General features: G+C 44.2%; 1 protein-coding gene across 1 annotated transcript in view; it reads right to left on the reverse strand.

Annotated features, from left to right (window-relative positions):
• Positions 1-21,249, reverse strand: part of DNAJC6 (DnaJ heat shock protein family (Hsp40) member C6) — a 40,249-nt gene extending 19,000 nt beyond the window's left edge. The window contains exons 1-5 of the mRNA XM_075097346.1: positions 21,022-21,249; positions 5,806-5,956; positions 4,862-4,911; positions 4,617-4,765; positions 417-539 (exon numbers count right to left, since the gene is read on the reverse strand). Coding sequence (XP_074953447.1) covers positions 417-539; positions 4,617-4,765; positions 4,862-4,911; positions 5,806-5,956; positions 21,022-21,235 — 687 coding nt within the window. The 5' untranslated portion in view covers positions 21,236-21,249. The remainder of the gene's footprint in view (positions 1-416; positions 540-4,616; positions 4,766-4,861; positions 4,912-5,805; positions 5,957-21,021) is intronic.
• Between the last annotated feature and the right edge of the window lie 1,210 nt (positions 21,250-22,459).

Here is a 22,459-nt window from a genome sequence, read left to right on the forward strand (position 1 = left end):
ACTATATGTTTTCTTCTCAACACCCATTGGTAACCTTCAGTCTAGAGGCTGCATTTTGTCCCATGATTACTTACAATAAAATGCAAAGCCATAACAGGCTGACAATCCTTATGGTCAGTTCTCAGGTAAAGTTCAAAGCTTTTTGCTACTCTCCGCCTCAGTAGTTCACTGCTAGAACAATTGTGACCTCTCTTGCTCTGTATTCCTGCTTCTCATTCAGTGTTAGGTCTTCCGACTTGGCTATGTGGCTGTGCATGGAAGGCAATGTCCTTTTCTATAGGGGTCCATTTTATTACATTTCTTATTCTTTTAGAAATTGTCACCATCCTTATATACAGACTGTAGTAGACATGCAACATGCAATATGATTTATGACTCATAGGTCTAAAAGTGTGGTTACTTTCTGGTGTACTTACCATGCAGTGAATGACACACACGTTTTTGGGGTTCTGCTGTAGCCAGTTGTGCATGTTCTTACAGACGGCATAGAGGTTGTGCAGACTGGGCGCCTGTCGTACTGGCCAGCTACATTCAGATACCTGCAGGAATCGCACAGTGAACAAAAGGCAGCTTCATAAGAGCATTAAGCAATGCATGCTTTTACAAATGCTTTCTGCCAAGAAACATACTTCTCTTTTACAACCTAGTTATATATTTGAAACCTACGCCATTTCTTCTCATGCATAATTCTGCTCCATGACTTTCATGAATTATGAGGAGACAAACAAAAGAATTCTCAGTTAAATAACATAATATTGATGTATTGTCACTGACTATGCATTTTAAAAAATACACATTCCAAATCAGATTATCTCAAGTGGTCTTTCAAAACACTCCAGTCTCACAGCAGTGCATTGATTTCTGCTATGTCTAAAGCCTTTGTACAACTTGTCCCTAAAAACTACAGCTCTGATTTTCAAAGGACACTGAGCATCTGTTGTTCACAGTCATTTCATGTCATAGGTTTTTCAAGCCCTATTTGATAGATATTAGGCTGATGAAATGGAAACTTCTGTTAAAAAAAATCATATCTGGATAAGTATAGTTAAGATATGAGCCAGATAAATTAATGACGTAGAGCTGAAAAACTACAAATCCTAAAGTATGTCTAGTTACTATTCATCAGTGTACTGATACTGAGTCTTAACACTTATCTCAAGCACAGTCCTTGCAGTCTCAAACAGCACATCAAATAGCCTTCTACAGGCATCTCCATTTCATCTGGTTTTAATTGAAATATCTTTTTAAAAGGCATTTCTGGCTGGAAGAAATTTAAAGGAGAAACCATGAGGCTTGTCCTCAGACAAAGAATTGGTTCATCTGCCTCGGCTGACATTTGGATCCTGCTTAATGAGAACTGGGGACAGGAAGAGATGATTTGCCCAGATTTTTTTAAATAGCCATATGATTTCCATACCTGACCATTTCATCTCTCAGAGGAAGGAAGTGCTCCAGGTTTCATAAAAACTTGTTTTTAAGGTTCTCTCTTACATACACCTGCACAACACCTTACAGCAGAAACAGGAATCCTGACTCAAACCGGAGAACTATCAAGCTGTGTTTTGTCAAACAAGGGCTCCAATGACACCCAGAGCATACAGGGACAGAGCAAGCAGGCAGCACTGCCTAACTCAGCACACCCATCCTGCTGCCAGCGTGAGCTGGCAGACCTCTGCTTAACATTTGGGAGATTTTTGTCTAATCCAATATCTAATTAGATATTTGCCTGATCACCTTCTAGAGCCATGAAAGTTTTTGGTCTCCACAATATCCTGAAATTCAGCTGTGTACTTGGTGAGCAAGCGCAGGTTTGTGTTGTAGAAGCTACCTAATAAGTCAATTCACATTCAAGCTTTGGAAAGCAGCAGATGACCAGTCCCTATTTATCCTCTCTACAGCATTATCCTCATCCCCCATCTTCTCCTGTCTCGAGCGCTGTAGTTTATTTCATTCCTTCTGTGGTATACGCTTGATTTTCCCTTGCGTATTCCTTTACTGTGCATTTTCAGGAAGGGCTAAGGGGGCAAAAAATACACAAAGGCTCACTGTGCAGAAACAGCCAGCGTTAGCTTTCTGTTCCGTGGACCTCACGGAGTATGCACTGCTGTAGTTATGAGACCATTGTAAAATCTGAATTACAGAGTGATCATAAACATTTATTCAATTGTTTAATCAAGCCAGAGTACTGATGCCATAAAATATGTATATTATTTTATATTACCAATTATTTTGTATTGTCACGCCAATTAGTCTATTATTTTATGTCAAGCAAAAGTCTTCGCCTCCCAACCCCAACTACTTTTGCAGCAGGCTTCTGGAGGCACAAGATCCATTTGCAGTTAGACCACTAACACACAATTCAGATTCCAAGTAGCTGTCAAAATATGACCAGTGACCCTTTCACTGATGATTTTCTGAACAGACCTCATGACAACACACTGTCAAGCATCTGGAAAAGCCATTATGACTTATCAAGTAAATATACGTTTCCCAACAGTCCATAATTATATATTTACTTTGCCTATAATTACGTATCTGCCTGCTGGTTTGCAATTCGGAAATTAAATACACACTATGTAACATCTCATTTATTTCAAACATAACCTCACCACCGCTCATGAAAGGCGACCTTACAGAAAAGTAACAGGAATTCTTCTAGAGCTTTGGAAATAAGCAGCCAGAGCTTGTTTTACTTTAGCAGTAGGGCAGCAAAAGCCAAGAATGTGACCCATCAGGGACTTTGAAGTTTGGTTTTGTTGTTTAACGCTATATTTGAGTTACATGTTTTCAAACTGCTCACACTTCCTCGAGCAGCCCTGAGCTCTCCTCTCCTGCTGGGGAGGTGAGGCAGGGAGGAGAACAGAGCACAACCAGATTTGAGCAGCAGGTTTAATGTTCATAGTCCCCTCTTCTCCTCAATAGGCTGGGCACTTGGGGCTTCATGCCCAGCACAGCCATGTCAGGGCAGGAAAATGGCCCAACAGGACATTAACTCTCATCTCCCTCATGTGCCACTATGCAACAGAGTGGCCTACTTTGATCTTAGCGGGGAAAAAAGTTTTAAAGAAGATCGGAATTAAAAAGCCTTTCACTTCAAATAACACATATGCGTCTCAAAACTTCAGCTTATCTGGCATCCTCATCCAGAAAATACTCTTAATGTGATTTTACCTCCTTCATAGCCCATTAGTATTTTTTTTCCAATATAGATGAAGTTCCACCTCATATTTACAATTGTTTCATGTTTCATTTGATCTCATGTATTGTGCTGTACACATTTCATTTTCCTGAAAAGTGCTTGGAGTCAGTATTTCCTAGCCCAAAACCTGAAAGTATAATGTTTTATTAAAAGACACATCATATTCTTCCTCTGTGTGTCAAGGCAATAACTTACACAGCACCTACTGCTTCAAGAGTGACAAAGTAATCTGTTAAGCTGTTGGTTAGGGTAGGAGATAAAGAACAGGGGATGGAGGACATATGACTAGGTCAAGCAATATACCAGCAGAAGTTTAATGCTGGGCTTTCAAAAGTAGATATGTCTTTCTCCTTCCACCAACAGCAAGAGGGATACACCAGAACCAAGTGAGACTGAAGATTCAGAGCCCTTGATATCTTTTAATTAATGTCTCTGTTCATTGACCCATGTTTGTAGTCATGGCTGGTTACTGATTGCCACTGAGAAATTTGCTTCAGGTGTGAGTGATTGATTTCTGGTGATCAGAGCAATTGCTGAAGACAGATTCAGCTATACGTCAACTTAAAATGACATTAGGCTTATGCAGCATGAGATTTGCTTACCCTGACCGAGGGCTAAGCCTGGCAACTGCTGTTGCTTTTTTTGTTGAAGGCAAAAGAAAATGTAAAATTTAAAAACAAACAAACAAAACCACCCTCATCGCTCCCTCGGTGTAGAAGTGGGAGTAAGGGGGGAGAGGGAAAGGGAAAAAATAGGAAGTTTTCTGAAAGATTAGATCTAATCTTGCATTTCAACAGCAGTATTTCATACAGATTTCCTCTAAAAGCCATTAATGAACCAGAGCCTTGCAATGATCCTGTATGCTGTTCTGGTTTTAGAGAAGGAAACTGGGGCAGAGAGTGGAGGTGTGTTTTTAAAGTCATACACTAGTCAAAGAGCCAAAGCACCCCTTAGATCCAGTTTCCAGTCCTGTGCTTTGCCTGCTAAGAGCTCCTGCTTGATCAAAGCACAACTAAAGGATTGTTCAAATGACAATAATCTACCTTCTTTTATTGGTAATGTCTTTTGAAGTGCTTTTGTTATTTCTCCTTATTTCCTTATTGCTCCTTATTTCTCTGCAGCAGCTTCTAACAGCTTTGTAGAAGCCAAGAGCAACAGGACAGGCTCGGCTTAGTGCAATGACACTTATTCTCACAGGCTCCTAAAACAAGCATTATGCCCTGAACTTTCCAGCTCTTTAATCCCTGTGGTCCCAGGCATCAGCTAAAACCCAGAAACGACCACAGCAGCTTAGAAATATCTATAATTCCTTTTTCATCTTCTTACATTCTACCATGCTCAGGCTAGAGAGAAGCAGGACCTGGTGTCCCTTTCCCCTTTCCCCTCCGCTCTTGTTAACCTCTCAGAATGCACTCACCCGGTTGTGAAACTTGGCACTGCGATAATACTTGGGTGACAAGTTGAAGACCGTGTAGTGGTCAGGATGTCTGGAATCCAAAAATGTCCGTACATCTTCAATGTGGTTCCTGAATCCCAGTTCAACACCTTCAGCCGGAAAAGACATCACTGGAAATGTAAGGAGAAGCCAGGCTGAGTGTGCACCATAACATGTTTATGGAACCCTGGGATACAAGTTTTATTTATCTGATAAGCAGTACTTACCTATGATTCTTGAGGTAATGTATGAAATATCTAGCTCCCCCTTGGTGTAACTAAAAGACAAAGGAGACAGACATTATGCACAAGTTTACAGAAGGCAGCACATTAGAGGAACCAGGAGAGAGTGTTCTCCCGCAAAGATCTGCTTATGACACAAGGACAGAGTGATCCTAAAACCAATTCTTTGTACTTTGTCGCTATGCCTTAGGAAGAGAGTGCAAATAGCTTCCTGCAGACAGTGACCCAGCCTTCCCTTCTACATACACAATTAACTGGGCAGAAGCTCACAAAAAAGTCCCTTTTCCCTTTTGTCATTAATTTTGAGTGCCAGTTTTCAGGAGAAATCTCTAGTAGTTTGCCACTTTGCAGATCCCTCAAAGCCTCTGAGGTCTTGCATGCATTAAATTTCTATAATTTATTGTTGCCTCCTGTACCTTGGAGGCAGGTAGAGTGCCAAGCATAGGGGACAACCCCAGCAGAGGTAACCAAAGCAAAGTCACCTCAGCTCGCTCTTCAACTCAAAAGGTGGCTTTATTAAAAGGAACAGTTACATCAGCAAGAATAGTCTCCTTGCACAGTATAGAGAAGGCATACAACATTACCTAATTTTCAGTGGCAAAATATTCTACTCAGCCACCACTTGAAGGACCCCACAAGGGTCACTGAAGGAATCAGAGACCAAGTGCTCCACTGTCACTAGGGGGCCTTTTCCAGATTTTAGGATGTTGACGCTCATTTACAATAAAGCTTAGATTTTTTTCTTTGGTTTTCCTGCTTTCTTGAGGCCAAATACCAATTATGAGAGATTCAAAGTAGTCACTTGTGATTTTCACCTTCCTTCATTATGTTAGCTGGAAGTTGTGCTGTGCTAGTTAAAATGGCAGCTCAGACCGGCACTTTGCAGCTAGCAATTTTACCTGCGTTAGGCAGCTTCAGCTGTACTGTACCTGGCAACAGATTGCATGACCTTTGAAGATGTATCTTTCAGGGTATCCTTCAGGTTATCCTTCAAATTGCTGAAGAGTCTCCCTGCTCCTCCTTTCACCATATCTAGCAAGCCTCCCCCATAGCTGGACTCCATGTCTGGTGATGAGGCACCTTCAAGCACAACAAAACCAAAGCCAACATCACTTGTTTGGAATAAAGCCACAGAGCCAAACCCCCTGCTCTATTCAGACTGAATGTATTCTCTTGCGCTGCTGCATGTCAAGCGTAGGGCAAAAGTAGTTTTACTATTAAAGCCATGATTTTCCAGAGATGAGACACGGCACATTCTTGCCAGCTGGGCTCAGAAACCATCATCAACTCCCAACATTGTACATACATTGACTGTATAGTATCGGTACAGCATGGACAACCACCATACAAGCTCCCTCACCTCCCATCCCAACCCAAAGCAGGTCCAGCTCTTCAGCGTGCAGCTAATTTGCTGATCACAACCGAGACCAAATCAACCACCACCTCCACACAGATAAGAAAAAGGCACTAGCAGCTTAACTCACAGCTGCCAGTGTGACTGCAGCTAAACAGCTGAGGGTTGTCTTATGACTATCCATTTCTACAGATATAGGAGAAGTCAGACTGATTTTAAGTCACTTAAGAGTCCAGTTAGATTTGCTCGAGTGGAAGATGATCAAAGTTTAGGTTTTGGCAAGAAAAGGAAGAAGTTCAGGAATTAAACTTTCCAGCCAAGAATGAGAACCTTTTTGGATATTTATGTTTGCAGCCTTAGGACAGGACTCCACAAACTGCTAAGGCTAAAGCAGAGCAGGTCTGACCTCCTTGGTAAGCTTTTTCTTTCACAGCTTTTAATGGCACAAAGCTCCAAAGTCAATAGGAGACTAACACAGACCAAGAGCCATTTAAAAGGTTGTTTTGGTGGACTGCAATATGCCTTAGTTACAAAATGTGAACACATGAGGTATAAAATAGAATAACTATTCCACTGTCTTAACTAAGAACTGATTTGTTGCAGCCTTCCTTATTACAGCAGTGCTATGTTAACAGCGTAATTCTTAGAAAAGTAGAAGTATAATAAAATGGATGCAGACTTGAGTAAATGTGGGTTTGTTTTATTGCAGAATTGAGTCGTTAGACAAAAACCTAGTAAAATTATATTTTAACTGCTTATTAGCTACAAATTAAGCTCTTGACTACTTAAAAATTGCTTTCTGTTCACTAGGCCTCAACTATTTTGATCTTAGTGAACTCTAACTACATTACTTTAAATATACATTTGTTACCTCATTATGTCAGATTAGTCAGAAGACCTAGATCCTCTAGCACAGCAAATTAAGCAACAAGCAACCTATGTAAATGCATGCCACCCTCTCAGATAGTCTTGTAATCGACATGGCATCCACCTAGCATTGCCTTTCCCAGAGCACCTGGAAAGTCTGAGAACGTTTGTCCTGTTGTAGAGCCATGGGACAGATGCCTTGTAAAATGAACACGCTGGTTATTAAGTACTCTGGTACCCAGAAACAGGGAAGATTTATTATTGTTAGGGCAGGCTGGTGACCTTGCCAGTGCTCGTTATGTTTTACAAAGAGACCTTACAGCTGTCACTTTTCTGGTTCTATAGCATGCCCATGAGTGCTGTTAGATATAGACCACTGAAATATTGCTCACACAGTCATCATTACTAGAGAAATATTCTAGAGTCATTCAGACTATTAAGAAACATGAAAAAAACTTACATCTAAAAATAGCTCCTACTCATTTACTGGGTAGATTACCAAACCCATTTTAATGACATTCACTCTTTCAAATGTGGAGTGAGCTATCAATAAATATTTATCTTCAAACTGGAGGCTCCATTGGTAAAGTGATTATCTTCATTGCCCTATGCAGAGAGGGTGCTTAATGCACTCTGATGTGATCTTGATCCACATGCACACGATCCATGTGCTAGACTGGTAAAATTAGAGGCTATATCTCCTCCTCTGAATTGTGCTTGTAAAGAGATAGATAATATTCTGCCAGCTTCAGAACAGAAGATGCCTTCTCAAGGCACAGTAATATTTCTTTTGCCAAACCATTTGCAAGTATTTACTTCAAGTATGATAAAAAAAGAAAAAAAAAACCTGAAGTAGCTCATTGGCTTCCAAGTAGGGATTCAGTGTTTGAGCGCTTTTCAGAAACTTTGCTTTCATACTCTCTGTGCTAGGAGATCCAGGGGTAGAAGGAGGAGGTAATGTTCAAAAGGTACTTTCAGTTCTTCAGGTCAACTGTTAGAAGAAAGGAAGGCAGAAACTGGTAACTTGGAACAGCGGAAGGGGGCCAAAGGGATCAGAGGACCAATGGTACTGGACTAATTTTTATGGTTGGAACTGATTTAGGAGAGCAACAGAAAGGCTTCAACAGTATGGAAAGCCTAGAATCTTTAGAAATCAACCGGGGGGGGGAGGGGGGGTTGGGGGAAGAAGCAGGAGAAGAGAGAAGAGAGAATGAGAATTTCACTATATTTCTAAAAGAAGCAGCAGCAATTCATTTCCAAGTTTACTATGTACACTAAAACAGAGAAACTGAAAGGATGTCTGATGAAGAAATGCAAGCTGGTGCTACTTAACCAAGAGGACAAAACTAGTATTTAGGATTTAACATGAGACAAGTATGACTTGGCTATTGTGAAGCTATTGAGGAAGCTTACAATGTAGCAGCACTTGGTACTATACAGGTGCAATAATTTGCTCAGGTATCTTTTAGTGACTGGATGAGAGCAGCATCCTCGGTGCTGACAAAGACAGTCTTTCTCAGTTACTAGGAAAGACACAGTCTTCACAAACTATTCACAGAAGGACAAAAGAAATACATTCAAGGACTACTCTGCCAGGGTGCTTCTCCTACAAAGCATAAAGATGTATAAAGGAGCAGAAGGGGTTAATGAATTAACACACAAACCTGACAACATATACAGAATCCCACAAGAACAGCCAAACAAAATTTGATTTAAAAAAAAGGTAGCCTGCCCTTGCATTTTTTGCTGAATAAAACATTTCTGTGCTAAGTCCCTCTTGTAAATGGAGACCTTCAGAGCTACTGCAGACCCTTCCAAAGGACGGCTCTGGTTCCCTGGGCCACGTGCAACAGCCACTGGAAAAGGGCAGCAGGACAGAGAGGGCTGAGCCTCAAGCCTGTTATTTCTGCTGTGGAAATCAGCCACCTGTCTGGGCATGACCTACCACTGCCATTGCACATCCCTGAACCATGATCAGAGACAGCTGTCTTCATAGGTTTGCTCTTCTTGAGCACAGAAGTCCTGAAAGAAGTGCAGTTGATCTTTCCCTCAAGCACACTGGCCAGCCTGCAGAGGACTATGACCTGTTCTGAGGTAGAAAAATGTCCAAGGACACTTGCCAAGTCTGAAGGAATGAGCCTGTTGTTGCCCCCTCTCAGAGCCCAGCAAGAAGGAGGTTCAAGTTTCACCATGCAGATAAGCTGTAATGGCATTTCCCTACTCAGAAATACCTTTCTACCAGAGTTGGGCAGTAAATTCAGAGGGGAGAAGTAGTTCTATCCCTTAACACAATGGCAAAAGGCACATTTTGTATTGAAATGAAGTGCCCAGTGCCTGTGACACCCCCTCCATCCCACCAGGAACTGCATCCTGTGTGCACATTTGCTTATGCCACGGCCAAAGCCAAAATTAACACTCACAGACACCACACAAGCTCCAAAAGCATCTTCTGCTATGACAGAAACAGGAGCTTGCAAGCTTGTCTGCGTAGAAATAGTTTGCTGCAAGAGAGCAACCCAGAAGACTGCCACATGCCTCAGATCCCAGCTTTCAGCATATTACGACATAGCAGTTCAGGTAATGTTGGCCATGGGCTGGAGTTGCTGTCTAGAAGTCTCCTTATGGAGATTTAATCTCTATGTATGAGATGTATCTTGTTCCTTCCATGGCAAGAACTCTTTATTAACCCAGTTATTGGATATTCCCTGAAACGCTTAGTGCACTTCAGAGACACACTCCTGACCTGTATTCGTAGCACAGGTTTCAGAGGGATCTCTTGCTCACTGCAGCCTTTTCACTTCCTAATAAAGGAACTTTTAATGTAACAGTTTTAATGCTGTGTGTGCGCTGCAAAGAGTGCCTGAGATGCATGGGACAGCTCTTCTTGAATAGCTCTGTTAGGTGATGGCAACAAAGATCTCCTCACTGAAGTGCTTCAAGGAAATTGGAACAGTGTGAAAAAAGACAACTTCATCCATTTGGTTGACAAGGTGAAGTCTGTATTTGTTCTGGCTGAAGGTAATTGCTCTGAGAAGAGACTATTCTGCATTCAGAATAAACCTCCAGCAGTCACCAAATAAAGCGGCAGCCTGCTGCATCTCCTCACAAAACTAAAGTCATTAGTAGCATTGCTATCACAGTCCTTTCATCAGCAGCCCAAAGGGTGGGGTTTCTCTGGACAGATTACAGCTGAAGGAGCCTCTGCTGACAGCACCGGCAGCCTTGTGCTATACAGGATGGAAGCTGGAGAGCATAGAAATCTTAGTTAAAGCACTTAAGCTCTCTCCTTGCTCTGTAGTTGATTTTACAGAGTATCAGAAGGATGTGCAGCGCACAAGGAGAACTTCTCCCAAGGCAGAGAGACTGCTGAGAAAGCATACCAAATGCTTCATCCTATAGACATGTCCCACTGCAGAGGGTGCACAGCTTTGAAGGAGAATGCTGTGGTGGCCGGAGAAGTTCAGAAGGATGCACTCCTGTACAGGAACAGCTGAGCATGGCTCCTCTGCCTGCTGTCCCACCATGACCTGCTCACCAAAGTCACAGGCATTACGCCAGAATGACATGAAGTGCTTTAGCGGGACAGCTTTGGGGTGTTGGGAGCTTAAGGAGAGACTGATACTCACTGACACTGTCAAAAGAAACTCGCTGTCATATGTCTTCCCTTAGTACAGCAAACCCATCAGATTGTATATATTAGACTAGGAAACTCATCTTCTGCATATGGACAGAGAAAGAAACCACACTGTATCCAGAAGTGAAATACTTGCCCCTCCTATACCCCCCCAAAGGACCACTTGCCTCAACTCTTCTGTCTGCAGACCCACAAGTAGTGTGTGTGCCTAGTGCCAAAAGCAAAGACTCCTAAACCATTCTTGTTTTAAAGGCTGGGTTTTGGGGCCACAAATGGGTGAATGAAGCAGGTGTGATCCTATGAGATGGGGGAATGTTTCTGTACCAGCCACCATCACCTGCCGCAGAAGTTTCACAGGGGACCACAGAGGGACCAGCAGCAGAGGGTACCACACTGCCACCAGTTGATGGAGATGCTCACTGGTCAGAACAAGTGAGAATTGCCTGGTGTGGAAGCTTTCCCTACAAGATCTGCACATTGTGGCCCTCATCTACCTGGGAGGCCCCTGAGCACCACCACACCCCCAGGCAACCCACAAACCCTACAAACCACAGGGCATGAATTCCAGCTCTCCAGAGAATTAGAGGGGGAAATGAGCCAACATTTAAAAGGTATTTAAGACCATGTCAGTCTGAATATTTATGCTGATGAAGCAATACTTAGCTCGAGAGCAGGGAAGTGAAAGCAAGACATCTAGAAATTGAAGATCAGCAGAGAAGTACTGCATTTCATGGGTTACTTAGCAAGAGTAAACAGACCCTTTTTGCCTGTAAAAGGCAGACAAAAAGCAGACATGAAACCATAGGAATCAGGTTTACTTCAGTCTGCCCAGACTATGTGTAACAGTACCTTCAATGTACATTTTTTCCTTTCCTCTGAGAAAGGAAAAGCCTGTGCTTTCTTTAGAGACAGAGCAAGGAAAGAGCTAAGCCTTCCCCATTCCTCACAACGGCTCTTCTCTAGAAAAGCATTAAAGCCTTCATCTCCCACCCTCCCAAGAATGAGGTTAGTTTGGGAGTATTACATGCTCCACTGTATATTCTTTCATAGTACCATGACAGCTTGACACAAAGTTTTTTTCTCGCCTTAATCTGCTGTGTACATGTCCCAGGTTCCACATTTCAGGAAGTTTTTAGCTGCTCACCACAGCCTTTTCCCTCCCCACAAAGTATTTTGTGGGGGGTGGGGGTGGGAGAAGGGTTGTTTGCTTGTCTTTTCCCCCCAGACTATTACCAGGGCATGCCGTGAAAGGGGAGCAAGGGATGCAGTGGAGGCTGCCCTGTGCCTTGGTAGAAAGGGCCCTTTTTAAGGTCTCTGAACTGAAAGAAGTTGAGCCACCGTTGTTGTGGCTTCAGCAACAAAGCCTGAATTGTTTTAAGGAACACTCAGCAAAAAATGATACTATTTGTGCTTCTGCCTCCCCCAAGCAGCCCCGCCAGCTCACGTTCCTCCCACACACAGCTCTCCCAGCAAAGCCTGTGTAACATGGGACACAATTTCACACCAGCATTAAGGGGACATAAAGCCAGGCTGCTGTGGCCCTATCATCGTATTTATGGGTTTCACCTTGGCATTGCATGAGAGCCCACGCAGCATGTGGAGGGGAGGAGAAGCAACCCTGATGCAGGCACCCCTACCACAACATTATTAGAGCATCCTTATATACCCCTCCATATGTAATGTACCCATATGTGTGCAAAAAATGGGTAGACAGCCAAACTGATCCAGGCACAGCAGAGTCCCCACATCCCTGGGAACCCTCAGCATCCCCAGATCCTGCTGTTCCCCACACTGAGTCTATCTTTCATGCTCGGCACTGTGTCTTTCAGGGGATTGCAAATCAATTTGCAGACATTACTGGAAGAGTTGAAACTCCCATTTCAAGGGAGAGGGTGGCAGGTATTTCTAAATTAAAATCTCTGGACAGGTGGCTCCTTTGCATCCAGTGATAATCGATAGCGTTTAGATCTGAGTGCTTCATTTGTCAACTACATTTTAAGAGCACAATCTCAGCACCCTAAAGCTCAATCCTCCCTAACCGTTCCTTCCAGCACGTAGCTCTCATCTGGACAGCTGAGCTTTATCACATTTAAGCAAAGACTCGAAACCAGCGATGCTATTATATGTGTTTACATCCTCTCTTAGATCAGACATAGCCCAAGTGTCATAATTACATCAACTTTTTAATAGGCACTGAGGGATGGTTTGCAAAGGGGCTGGGGAGAAATCAGCAGCAACAGAGGCAGCTAAAACAGCGATAGAGGCATTTGCAGGAAAGGAGAGTGATTCTACCTGAATAAATTACTTGGGAAGTTCCCCAGACTTGCACAGACCCTGAAGACTGGGTTTTTTTCTTTTTTTTTTTTTTGTTTTGCTGCTAGTCTCATCTGTCCCCTCCTCCACCACTGCCCCAGATTCCTGGTAGAGTTAGATTCCCTACAAGGCTGAGCAGAGATATCTTGAAGTGTTATTCTGTAAAAATAAACAGCAAAACATGTGCAGGGTAGAACTGCAGGACAACAGCAGCAGAACAGGCTCCTACCATTTGATAATGCCATTGCTGATACCCCCAAACCCAGATTTCACTCATCCTGAAGCTTTAAAACACATAGTGGAGGCATGCAAGCAGAGGTCTGCTTTAGCAAGCATAATCCGCAAGAAAAGAGGTTAAAGCCTATGGAAATGACTTCAGCGTGGCCAAAGGGAAGTTTAAGATCAAGCCGTAAAGATGTTTGGACTCTCTAAGGGCACAGGGAAACAGGAAACACACTATGAGCCAAGGAGTCTAATGCAAGATAAGGGCTCATCAGATCACAAATCCCATGAGATTATAAACCAGTATTATCCCTCACCCCAAAACCAGCACAGTTTGGCTATTTTGCAATAAGCATATTAATGATGAGACTGCTCAAGACAAAACCCAGTTCTTCAGCCAGACGGGAAAGCTGGATTCACCGGAGACAAGTTGAGGGCTGACTAACCAGAGGGGAAACATGGCCACTGGGAGCTCCCCCAGAGCACAACCAGCTTCAAAACACAGGGGGAAAGCCAGAGTATTTCTCTCCTAAGCAGGAAATTAGCATAAGACACAGACACAGCTGCAGTTTGTATTACTGCCTCTATAAGGAATACTAGGCAAGGTTGGGAGAGGATGGTCTACCAGAGGTAAGCACAGAAAGAGTTTCCAGCTTTCAGGAGGCAAGGAGAGGCAGCACAGGGCAGCTGCCAAAGCCACTGCTCCCCAGTCAATATCTGCCCCTTCCATCATAAGGACCAGTTCAGTGCACTAAGTGTTCAACACAGACCCATCTTGTGGTGCAGACATCCCAAGCATTAATATATCATGAATAATTTATTCAAGTGAGGGAGTAGTTGGGACATTTTTGTTGTTGTTTGCGGGGTTTTGTTGGTTTGTTTGGGGTTTTTACTGCAACTTTCCAGCAATTAGCAGGCACTGCACCTATTCGGGCCTTTTGCCTGGAATAGGTAGAAACTGCCTCAAGACTCAAAGTTGCATTACTACCTGCCCAAGAACTTCTTGGCAGCTTCACCTCTAACAGAAGGGTCGCCTCCTGTTGTTCTGCCCCTCTCACTCCCAAGAGCTAACAGCACCTTTTTCAGATGAAGTTAGGCAGGGAAAACAAAATCATTATAATCTTACAAGGGGCTCTTACTCTCTAGACATTTGGAGGAAGGAGAGGAGATAGGAAGAACCAAGAAGCTCCTACTCAAAGCACCTCCTTTAAGAATATGTTCGGTTCATACCTTAAGGAAGCACTGGTACAGGGAGATTTCTGTGTATTTCTGCTGCTGTTGGGCAACACACCACCAGGCTGGCTCATTGCCTCCCTCCTCAAGTACTGCTCCAGCTCCCACAAGAAGTCATGGTCCCTTTCTCTGTGTGGGCTGAGACAGGGTCCCTGACTTCCCCTGGAAAGCACTCGGAGCCACTGGCAGCATGTAGCACACTGTAGGGTAGAGAAGCTCAAGAGCTTCTGTTTGTGCTCTTCTGTGATAAAATTCCAGAGCTAATATTGTACAAGCCCAAGGCTTTTTATTTGAAGGTTCATTTGAGACTGCCTAAATATAAACTTCATGGAAACTTGAAGAATTAAGATATTTCTGCTTTTGCTTGAGAAATAGTAACTAAAGAACGCTGCTTGCACCATCAGCTAAGCAATATGGAAAATTTCCAAAGAGGTGGTTTTGATTTGTTTTTTTTAAAATAGTAGTGATGTTGAGGAAGGAAAAGAAAAAAATCGCCCCCAGCAGTGTGCCAGATTTGTTTCATTTGTTATATATTTTCCCGTATGAAGCTCGTACTACAGTGAACAAAATGCACGAGGCTGGAATACTGAACTACTAGCACAAGCCATGAAATTGGTCTTTGAAGTTGACTGACATTCTCTCTGCTTCTCCTCCCTGTCAAAACAGCAAAAAAAGAAAAGCACTACTGCCAACACCAAACCATTCAAGTGTCCCAAAAACACCAACTAAACAAAAGAGTTATTAAACCGAACCTCCCCATTTGAAAATGCAGCTAGAAGAGAATACAAGACAACATTGTCAGCAACAGTCTTTGTCCCTGTGCCAGTGGCATGGAGATGTCTCTCTTCTGACTCAGTGAAAAGGAATCACCAGAGTACAAGAGATTATGTTTGCAAGTGTAAAACAGCTCAAGAAATCTCAGCTTCAACACTTCCAATTTATTTGAAACACTTTTCTTTTGCGGTTACTCTGCCTGAGGAAGCACGTAGCACAAACAAGTCTATCCCAAGTGTTTAAAAGCTATTCTGTAGATTGGCTAGTTTATAAACACCACAGAAGACCATAGAAAGTTTTTTCCTTTTGTAACACGTATCCTTGCTGTTACTTTTATATCTTATTTCCTAGAACCTCTTCTTCTTTCAATGCTCAGCCAGCTGCTAAAAAAGCATTATTGAATGCCACAGCAAAACACTAAATTGCTTCTTCACTGCCTGCTTCTCATCTTGTGAGCACTTTCTGCAATTTAAAAATAAAGAGACAAAAGGAGCACTACATAGATGCTCTTCATGGAATTTGTTTTTTGAACTCACAATGTTTTGTGCCCTTTTCTCCTCTTCCTTCCATCCTCCAACTTCCAACCCAAGCCCAGCACACTTTCTGGAGGAAATGGCAGTTATGTTAATGTATAGGTCCCATTACAGTTATGCACTATGATCATGCTACTACACTGCATCTAGCATATTCCACAGGAGTTGTTTAAAACATTACATCAGGAGCTGAACATTCAGCAGTTAAGGGCACGTGCTGAAGTTGCACAGAGCTTTAATGCCCACTCGAGGCATCACAGAACTTAAGCATAACCCTGTATGAACAGACCACACCGTGAGTTCTAAATCTGAGATTAAAACCACACACTGACCAATACTTCATTCTGACTGGTTTAAATTTGGCAAAGTTTAAAGCAACCAAAGACAAGGTCATCACACAAGCATCACCAGATTCCAGTGGTAACTGATACAACCGCTCTACCTGAAATAATGTTTTTGCTCTTGACTCCTTTGAGCTAAACTCAAGCTAACAGGGAGACACTCAGCATCACTGTGGGTAGGAGTTTCCATCTGTGCTGCCTGTGAGCACACAGGTACTCCAGCTACACTTTGAGCAACTTTAATTCTCACTACTTCAGTTAAAGAGCTCATGTTAGTGCTCCTCCACGTGGCATGGGTGATGGTGGCAGAAGAATTTTAAACTATCTGACCCAAGAAGTGTTCACCAGTAACAGAGACTTTGAAAATCATCTCTTCCCAGGCTCAGCCACTGAACATAGCCTGGCCAGACCCTCCATCCCAGTGCTTGCACCCCCAGCATGCTAGCACAGAGGCATGGTAGGGTCAAAAAGCCCCTCAGGAGGCCCTCTGTACCAGCTCTCTTTCGAACCATGATTGGATTCTGCCTTCCAACAGCAACTCCGTCCCGCACACACAATGCTCCTGGTTCATGGCTTTTTTTCTTTTGACACTAAGCAATACCAGTCCAAAAAAATATTAAGCCAATAATAGTACTCAGAAGTTACAGCATAGCCATAACTACTGATTATTTTCATTGCAAAAAGCTGTTTATGAGATTGCAAGCCCACATTAAGGGGTGATACTCTAAGATCTAATCCTTTGATTTAGTTTTTTTCTAATAGAAAAACTCAAGAGGAGCCCACTTTATTAACTCATATGTGTTAGTGTCATTGCAGCAATAGCAAATACAGCCATGCTAGCTCAACCAATGGCAATTCACCCCAGAATTGCCAGCACTTTGCCAGCACAAATCCTCACTCATCTAACTTCTATAATTGCTTAATATACATATACATGCACATCTTCCAGGTGCAAAGGCCATTTTTCTATGCCTTGAGTGCACTACCCTGATGCAGGTGAAAAGTAATACCTAGGGAAAGAAAAGGAACATTTGATTCTCCAACTATTCAACTTCATCAAAGATGCTATTTAACTGCACCCAGAGATGTTTGGCTGAAGTGCAGTGATAACACTGCCAGACAGGGAAACGAAGGCGCTGCACTCAGTATCCCGAATTGCCTGGTGACAGTGAGCTGTACCTCAGGACTGTTTCAGTCCTCAACTGCAAACAGCCATTTTGGTAACTCAGGCAGCAGCTGTTCCACCACACATGAAACGATTATTTAAAACCAGGAAAAGAAAAAAAGAAAAACTGAAAAATTAGGGAGGTCAGGTGTGAGGGAAGTACAAAATGGGCTCTGATTTGGCCAGGGCACCTCAGGGATTTCACTTTCAGGGTCTGCCACTTAATTACGCAGAAGAAAGGCTCCCCTGCCTAGGGGGGATAGAGTGGGAGAGTACCCTAGGAAGGGATAGGGTGTAACCTCAGCAAGTTCACTGACCATGCCAAGCTGGGAGGAGCGGCTGATACACCATAAGGCTGTGCTGCCATTCAGCGAGACCTGGACAGGCTGGAGAGCTGGGCCGAGGAGAACCTCATGAGATTCAACAAGAGCAAGTGCAAGGTCCTGCCCCTGGGGAGGAACAACCCCATGCACCAGTACAGGTTGGGGGCTGACCTGCTGGAAAGTGGCTCTACTGTGAATGACCTGGGAGTGCTGGTGGACAGCAGGCTGACCCTGAGCCAGCCGTGTGCCCTTGTGGCCAAGGCAGCCAACAATATCCTGGGGTGCATTAAAAGGAGTGTGGCCAGCAGGTCAAGGAAGGTTATCCTCCCCCTCTACTCTGCCCTAGTGAGACCATATCTGGAGTACTGCATCCAGTTCAAGAAAGACAGGGAACTACTAGAGACAGTCCAGAGGAGAACTACCAAGATGATCAGGGGCATCTGTCTTATGAGGAAAGGCTGAAAGACCTGGGTCTGTTTAGCATGGAGAAGAGAAGACTGAGGGGGGACCTTGCCAATACTTATAAATACCTGAAGGATGGGTGGTCAAGAGGATGGGACTAGACTCTTTTCAATAGTGCCCAACAACAGGACAAGGGGGAATGGGCACAAGTTGGAACACAGGAAGTTCCACCTCAATATGAGACAAAACTTCTTTCCTGTGAGGGTGACAGAGCAGTGGAACAGGCTGCCCAGGGAGGTTGTGGGGTCTCCTTCCCTGGAGACATTGAAAACCCACACAGACACATTCCTGTGCCCCCTGCTCTAGGTGTCCCTGCTGAAGCAGGGGGGTTGGCCAAGATGATCTCCAGAGGTCCCTTCCAACCCCTACCATTCTGTGATTCTGTGCCACCAAAAACCAGCAGCATATATCCCTTGCACTGTAATGTGTCACCAATTTATCTCACCTTTCTTCCCAAGGAATTTGGGTCTCTTCCCAACTGAAATATGCTCTACCACTGCCCATCTTGGGAATTTAGACTTTGACATCATTAGTGAGATTAGACATCATTAGCCTCAAGTATTTATAACATGGATATATTCTCTATTTAAAAAAATAAAACACAGAAGATGGGTGGTGGTTTTTTCCTTGCTCCTATTAAGCCAAAACCCCAGCCACCTTATTTTCCTGTCTTTCTCTTACACTGGTCCCTGATTCCCCCTCCATAACTATCCATCTTCACACTGTGTTAAAGAAAAATCACATCCCACAATTCACCAACAGCTGCAATTACCAAATCACTAAAAATCACAAGCACACCTGAGGGGTGGATACAATTAATGAGCAGCTTCAATTACCAAATCACTAGAAATCACAAGCACACCTGAAGGGCAGATACAGTTCTTTAAGCTTTTAGAATTTCATACTTGGCAAAGAAAAAAGTCTTTGCAATGAGCTGATAAAAATCACAGCTTTATCAGCATAAAGTGTACAAATGAACAAGGCATATGTAAGTAAGCACTTCAGGTTTAGGACAGAGCATCACATTCCATACAGCTTTTTTGAACTTCACATGAAGATTTAGAAGCACCCACCAAAAAAGCCCTTATTAAACAGATAAGGTACTAAAAAAAATTCCCATAAACTCAATTCAAGGGCCATATTAAGGCCTGAGGTTTGTTACTGCTGAAGTGTCAGATGTGTCAGTGTTTACAGAGCCTGTAAAATTTAGGCAGTGAGAGTACCAAAGTGAACCAAAGGAAGCAAATTCTGGTTAACACAGATCTCTTAACCATTAGCTTCCAAATCCCAGAGACAGCCCTTGAGCAAACCCGTGTGTTTAAGGGAAGAACATCCTAGAAACTGATAGAGGGCATTAACACGATTGATGCTTACAAGTGTCTTCAGGGTCAGTACCTGAATATTGCACAAAACCTGTAAATAAAGGTACTGTCTAGCTATCTATGAGCACTTTATTTTTTTTCCTTGCTCGGCAGGGAGTGGAATGGCTTGAAGAAACAGAACAGAATGATTGTAACAGCAACACTCAAATAATACACTGAGCTGACGCTAGACAAAAGCCACGATTTGACACGAGCTGCAGCATGCTCCCACACCTGGCTGGATGCAAATGCCACCTTCCACAACACTAATGCCTTTGGTTCTTAAAGTTCTAGGAAACTCATTCAGGTAATTACTTTAATGATAGATATTAAACTGACGTGCAATATATAACCATCTCAGCAGATGCCAATCTAAGAATCCAAATAACTGTAACACAGCAGCCTACTGTAAGAATCTACTGACACATACTAGGATTACAATCAACAGTAGCAGAGATATCATAGCAGCAAATTCAAATATTTATAGAGTTCAGAGGTTAAAAAAAAAAAAAGAGTTAAAAAACAAAGCCGACCCCCAAAATAACTATTGAAAGCAAATTCAAATGGCAAGGTTGAAGAGGAAGGCATGACTCTCATTACATCAGAGAAAATGAGGAAAAAAATTCAAGGTAACACTCTCCCCGCCCAAGTCCAAACATAGGTCATTAGGGTTTTTTTTCCCCCTTGAGAAGAGGTTACTATATCAAAATAAAGATAATGTATTTTAAGTACTTGCTGTTTTGGGCCCACCCCTTTCTTTACAGTGCAGGTATTACTGCAAGATCCCCCTGTTACCGTGGGCAGACATAAAATTCGGTCCCCCTCAACTAAACAGGGTATTTCCCTGGGCAAGTTTGATCTTTAGAAGTTCTCTGCAAAGGCTGTAGGCGTTCATTGCAATGGCCACATCTAACCAACCAGAACCAGTTCATTTCAAGAGATCACATAAGAGCCATCAGATGAGTACTCGATTACTGGTGATCCAGGCAAATTTGAACCTGTGATTTAGAGGTGAAGAGCTCTCTATCCCATCACCAGTCATAAAGACCATCTGGTCCCCTACTTCCTGATTAAAAAAAAAAAATGGTGCACGCAGTGCATCATCTATCAGAATTAATCCAACTCAGTTTGATGAGTGCTTTTTAGAGGAGGGGAAAAAATAAGTAACAATGATTCCATGAAATAAGTCAGTTGGGGAAAGATCCCAAAACACTCCATCCATTTTAGCTTTAGAGCAATCTTTTCCTCATCGTAGCTGAAAACAGCAGCCAACCGTGAGGACTTATTAGCCACTGATTTCTGCAGTGCTCCCCACCCGGCTCCCCCAGCCTCGGGTGGATTTCCTTCATCCCACTGCCCTCCCCACCGCCCGCGCTTGGACAAAGGGCCGCTATTGTCCCCGGCTATAAAGGCTCCTCATCCCCACGCAAGTACCACAACAACAGCAACTCCACCATTGCGCAGCAGACCCTCCACGGCAGATACACCCCGACTCCCCCAGCCCACCCCCCTTCCCCACGCGCGTCGTGGGGACCCCCATGGAGGCCGCGGGCCCACCCCTACCTGAGCTGTCCATGGTGCTGCCGCCCTCGGCGCGCTGCTGCTGCTGCTGCTGCTGGTGCGGGTGGTGCCGCGCCGGGCTCCGGCCGCCCGCCGCCCCCGCCGCCGCCCCGGCGCCCCCGGGCTTGCCCCCGCCGTCAGCGCTGCTGTCCACCAGCTGCAAAGATTCATAGCCGTCACTGCCAGGCTTTTTCCGGTAGCTCCCGAGCAGGCTCATGGGCGAGCCGGGCGGAGAACCTCCTCTAACGCCGCGGGCAGGAGGGGAAGACAAGTGCTCCGGCCTCCCCGAAGGGAGGGGAGGGGAGGGGAAGGGCGGGGAGGGGCGGGGCGGGGCGGGGCAGGGCGGGGCGGGGCCGCCCCCTCCCGCCCCCCCGGGGCCCGGAAGCAATCGCGGAGGCCGCAGCCCGGGCGCCCGAGGTGGCCGCGTTGCAGGCCGCCGGTAGAAACATCTTCAAACCGATTAGGTGATGGGGTGCTGGAAACGCGACAGAGGTCAGAGCGGTTTCGGCAGGGGAGGGACCTGTCCCGTGTCGTGTTCCGTTCCCCCCCCCCCCGGCTGATGCGAGCGAGCAGTTAGCAAAAAGTGCTGGATCTACACCATTTCCTCCTGCCGGGCTCTTATTCACGCCTTCGGGCAAACACATCCCTCTCCCAAAAGAGGTCCTTCAGCTCGGAGGGTTAGGCTGTACAGCTGGCGTGAAGAGGTTCTCGAAATAGCGACTGACATTAAGATCTTTCTGTCACGCCAGTGTAGGGTGCGTTCTTTGGGAACAGGCCAAGGTCACCAGGTTACGGGTTGACACAACCAGTTCTGCATTTTAAAGGAAGAGTGAAGGCACAGCAGTTCTGCACTGAGCCTCCAAAAAACTAAAGAGCATATCTGGTTCAGTGTAACACCGTGTCTGTCTGCAGGCAAGTAACCGGAGGGGTCCCGATTCCCAGCCCTGCATCATAGCAGGCACCGAGGGATGCATCTGCATCCCAAGCTCCTGCCTGTGCAACCGTTGGCTTAACACTGGTGGCACCCAGCTGAAGAAGTGCTACCACCGATTGCTAAGCCATTTTTGTTGTTAGGTCTCACCAACCTATTTTTAGCTGTTCATGTGTAAACAGACTTTAGACCAACACAAAGTGTGTCCTTGAACAACTGATGAGCCATATCTCCCTCGACGCATTTTGCAGCCACAGCTAGTAGATCATAATTTCATTTCACTTAGAGCAGAGGAATTGAGGGATGCTCCAAAGGAAATGACCACTATTAAACTCTTCTAAATGGATTTATTTTTAATTTAAGGAAAAACAAAGGCAAAGAGAAGCCTTAGCATCCAGACACAAGTATGCTTTCAATCTCCTACAGAAAAGACAGAAAGTACTCTGCTTAGAAAAATAGTGTGTGTTTGCTTCTAAAGCAATAACATCAATAAGCACATCTGTAGCAATA

This window comes from Phalacrocorax aristotelis, chromosome 6 (genome assembly GCF_949628215.1).
Source record: "Phalacrocorax aristotelis chromosome 6, bGulAri2.1, whole genome shotgun sequence".
In the NCBI taxonomy this organism is placed as follows: Eukaryota; Metazoa; Chordata; class Aves; order Suliformes; family Phalacrocoracidae; genus Phalacrocorax; species Phalacrocorax aristotelis.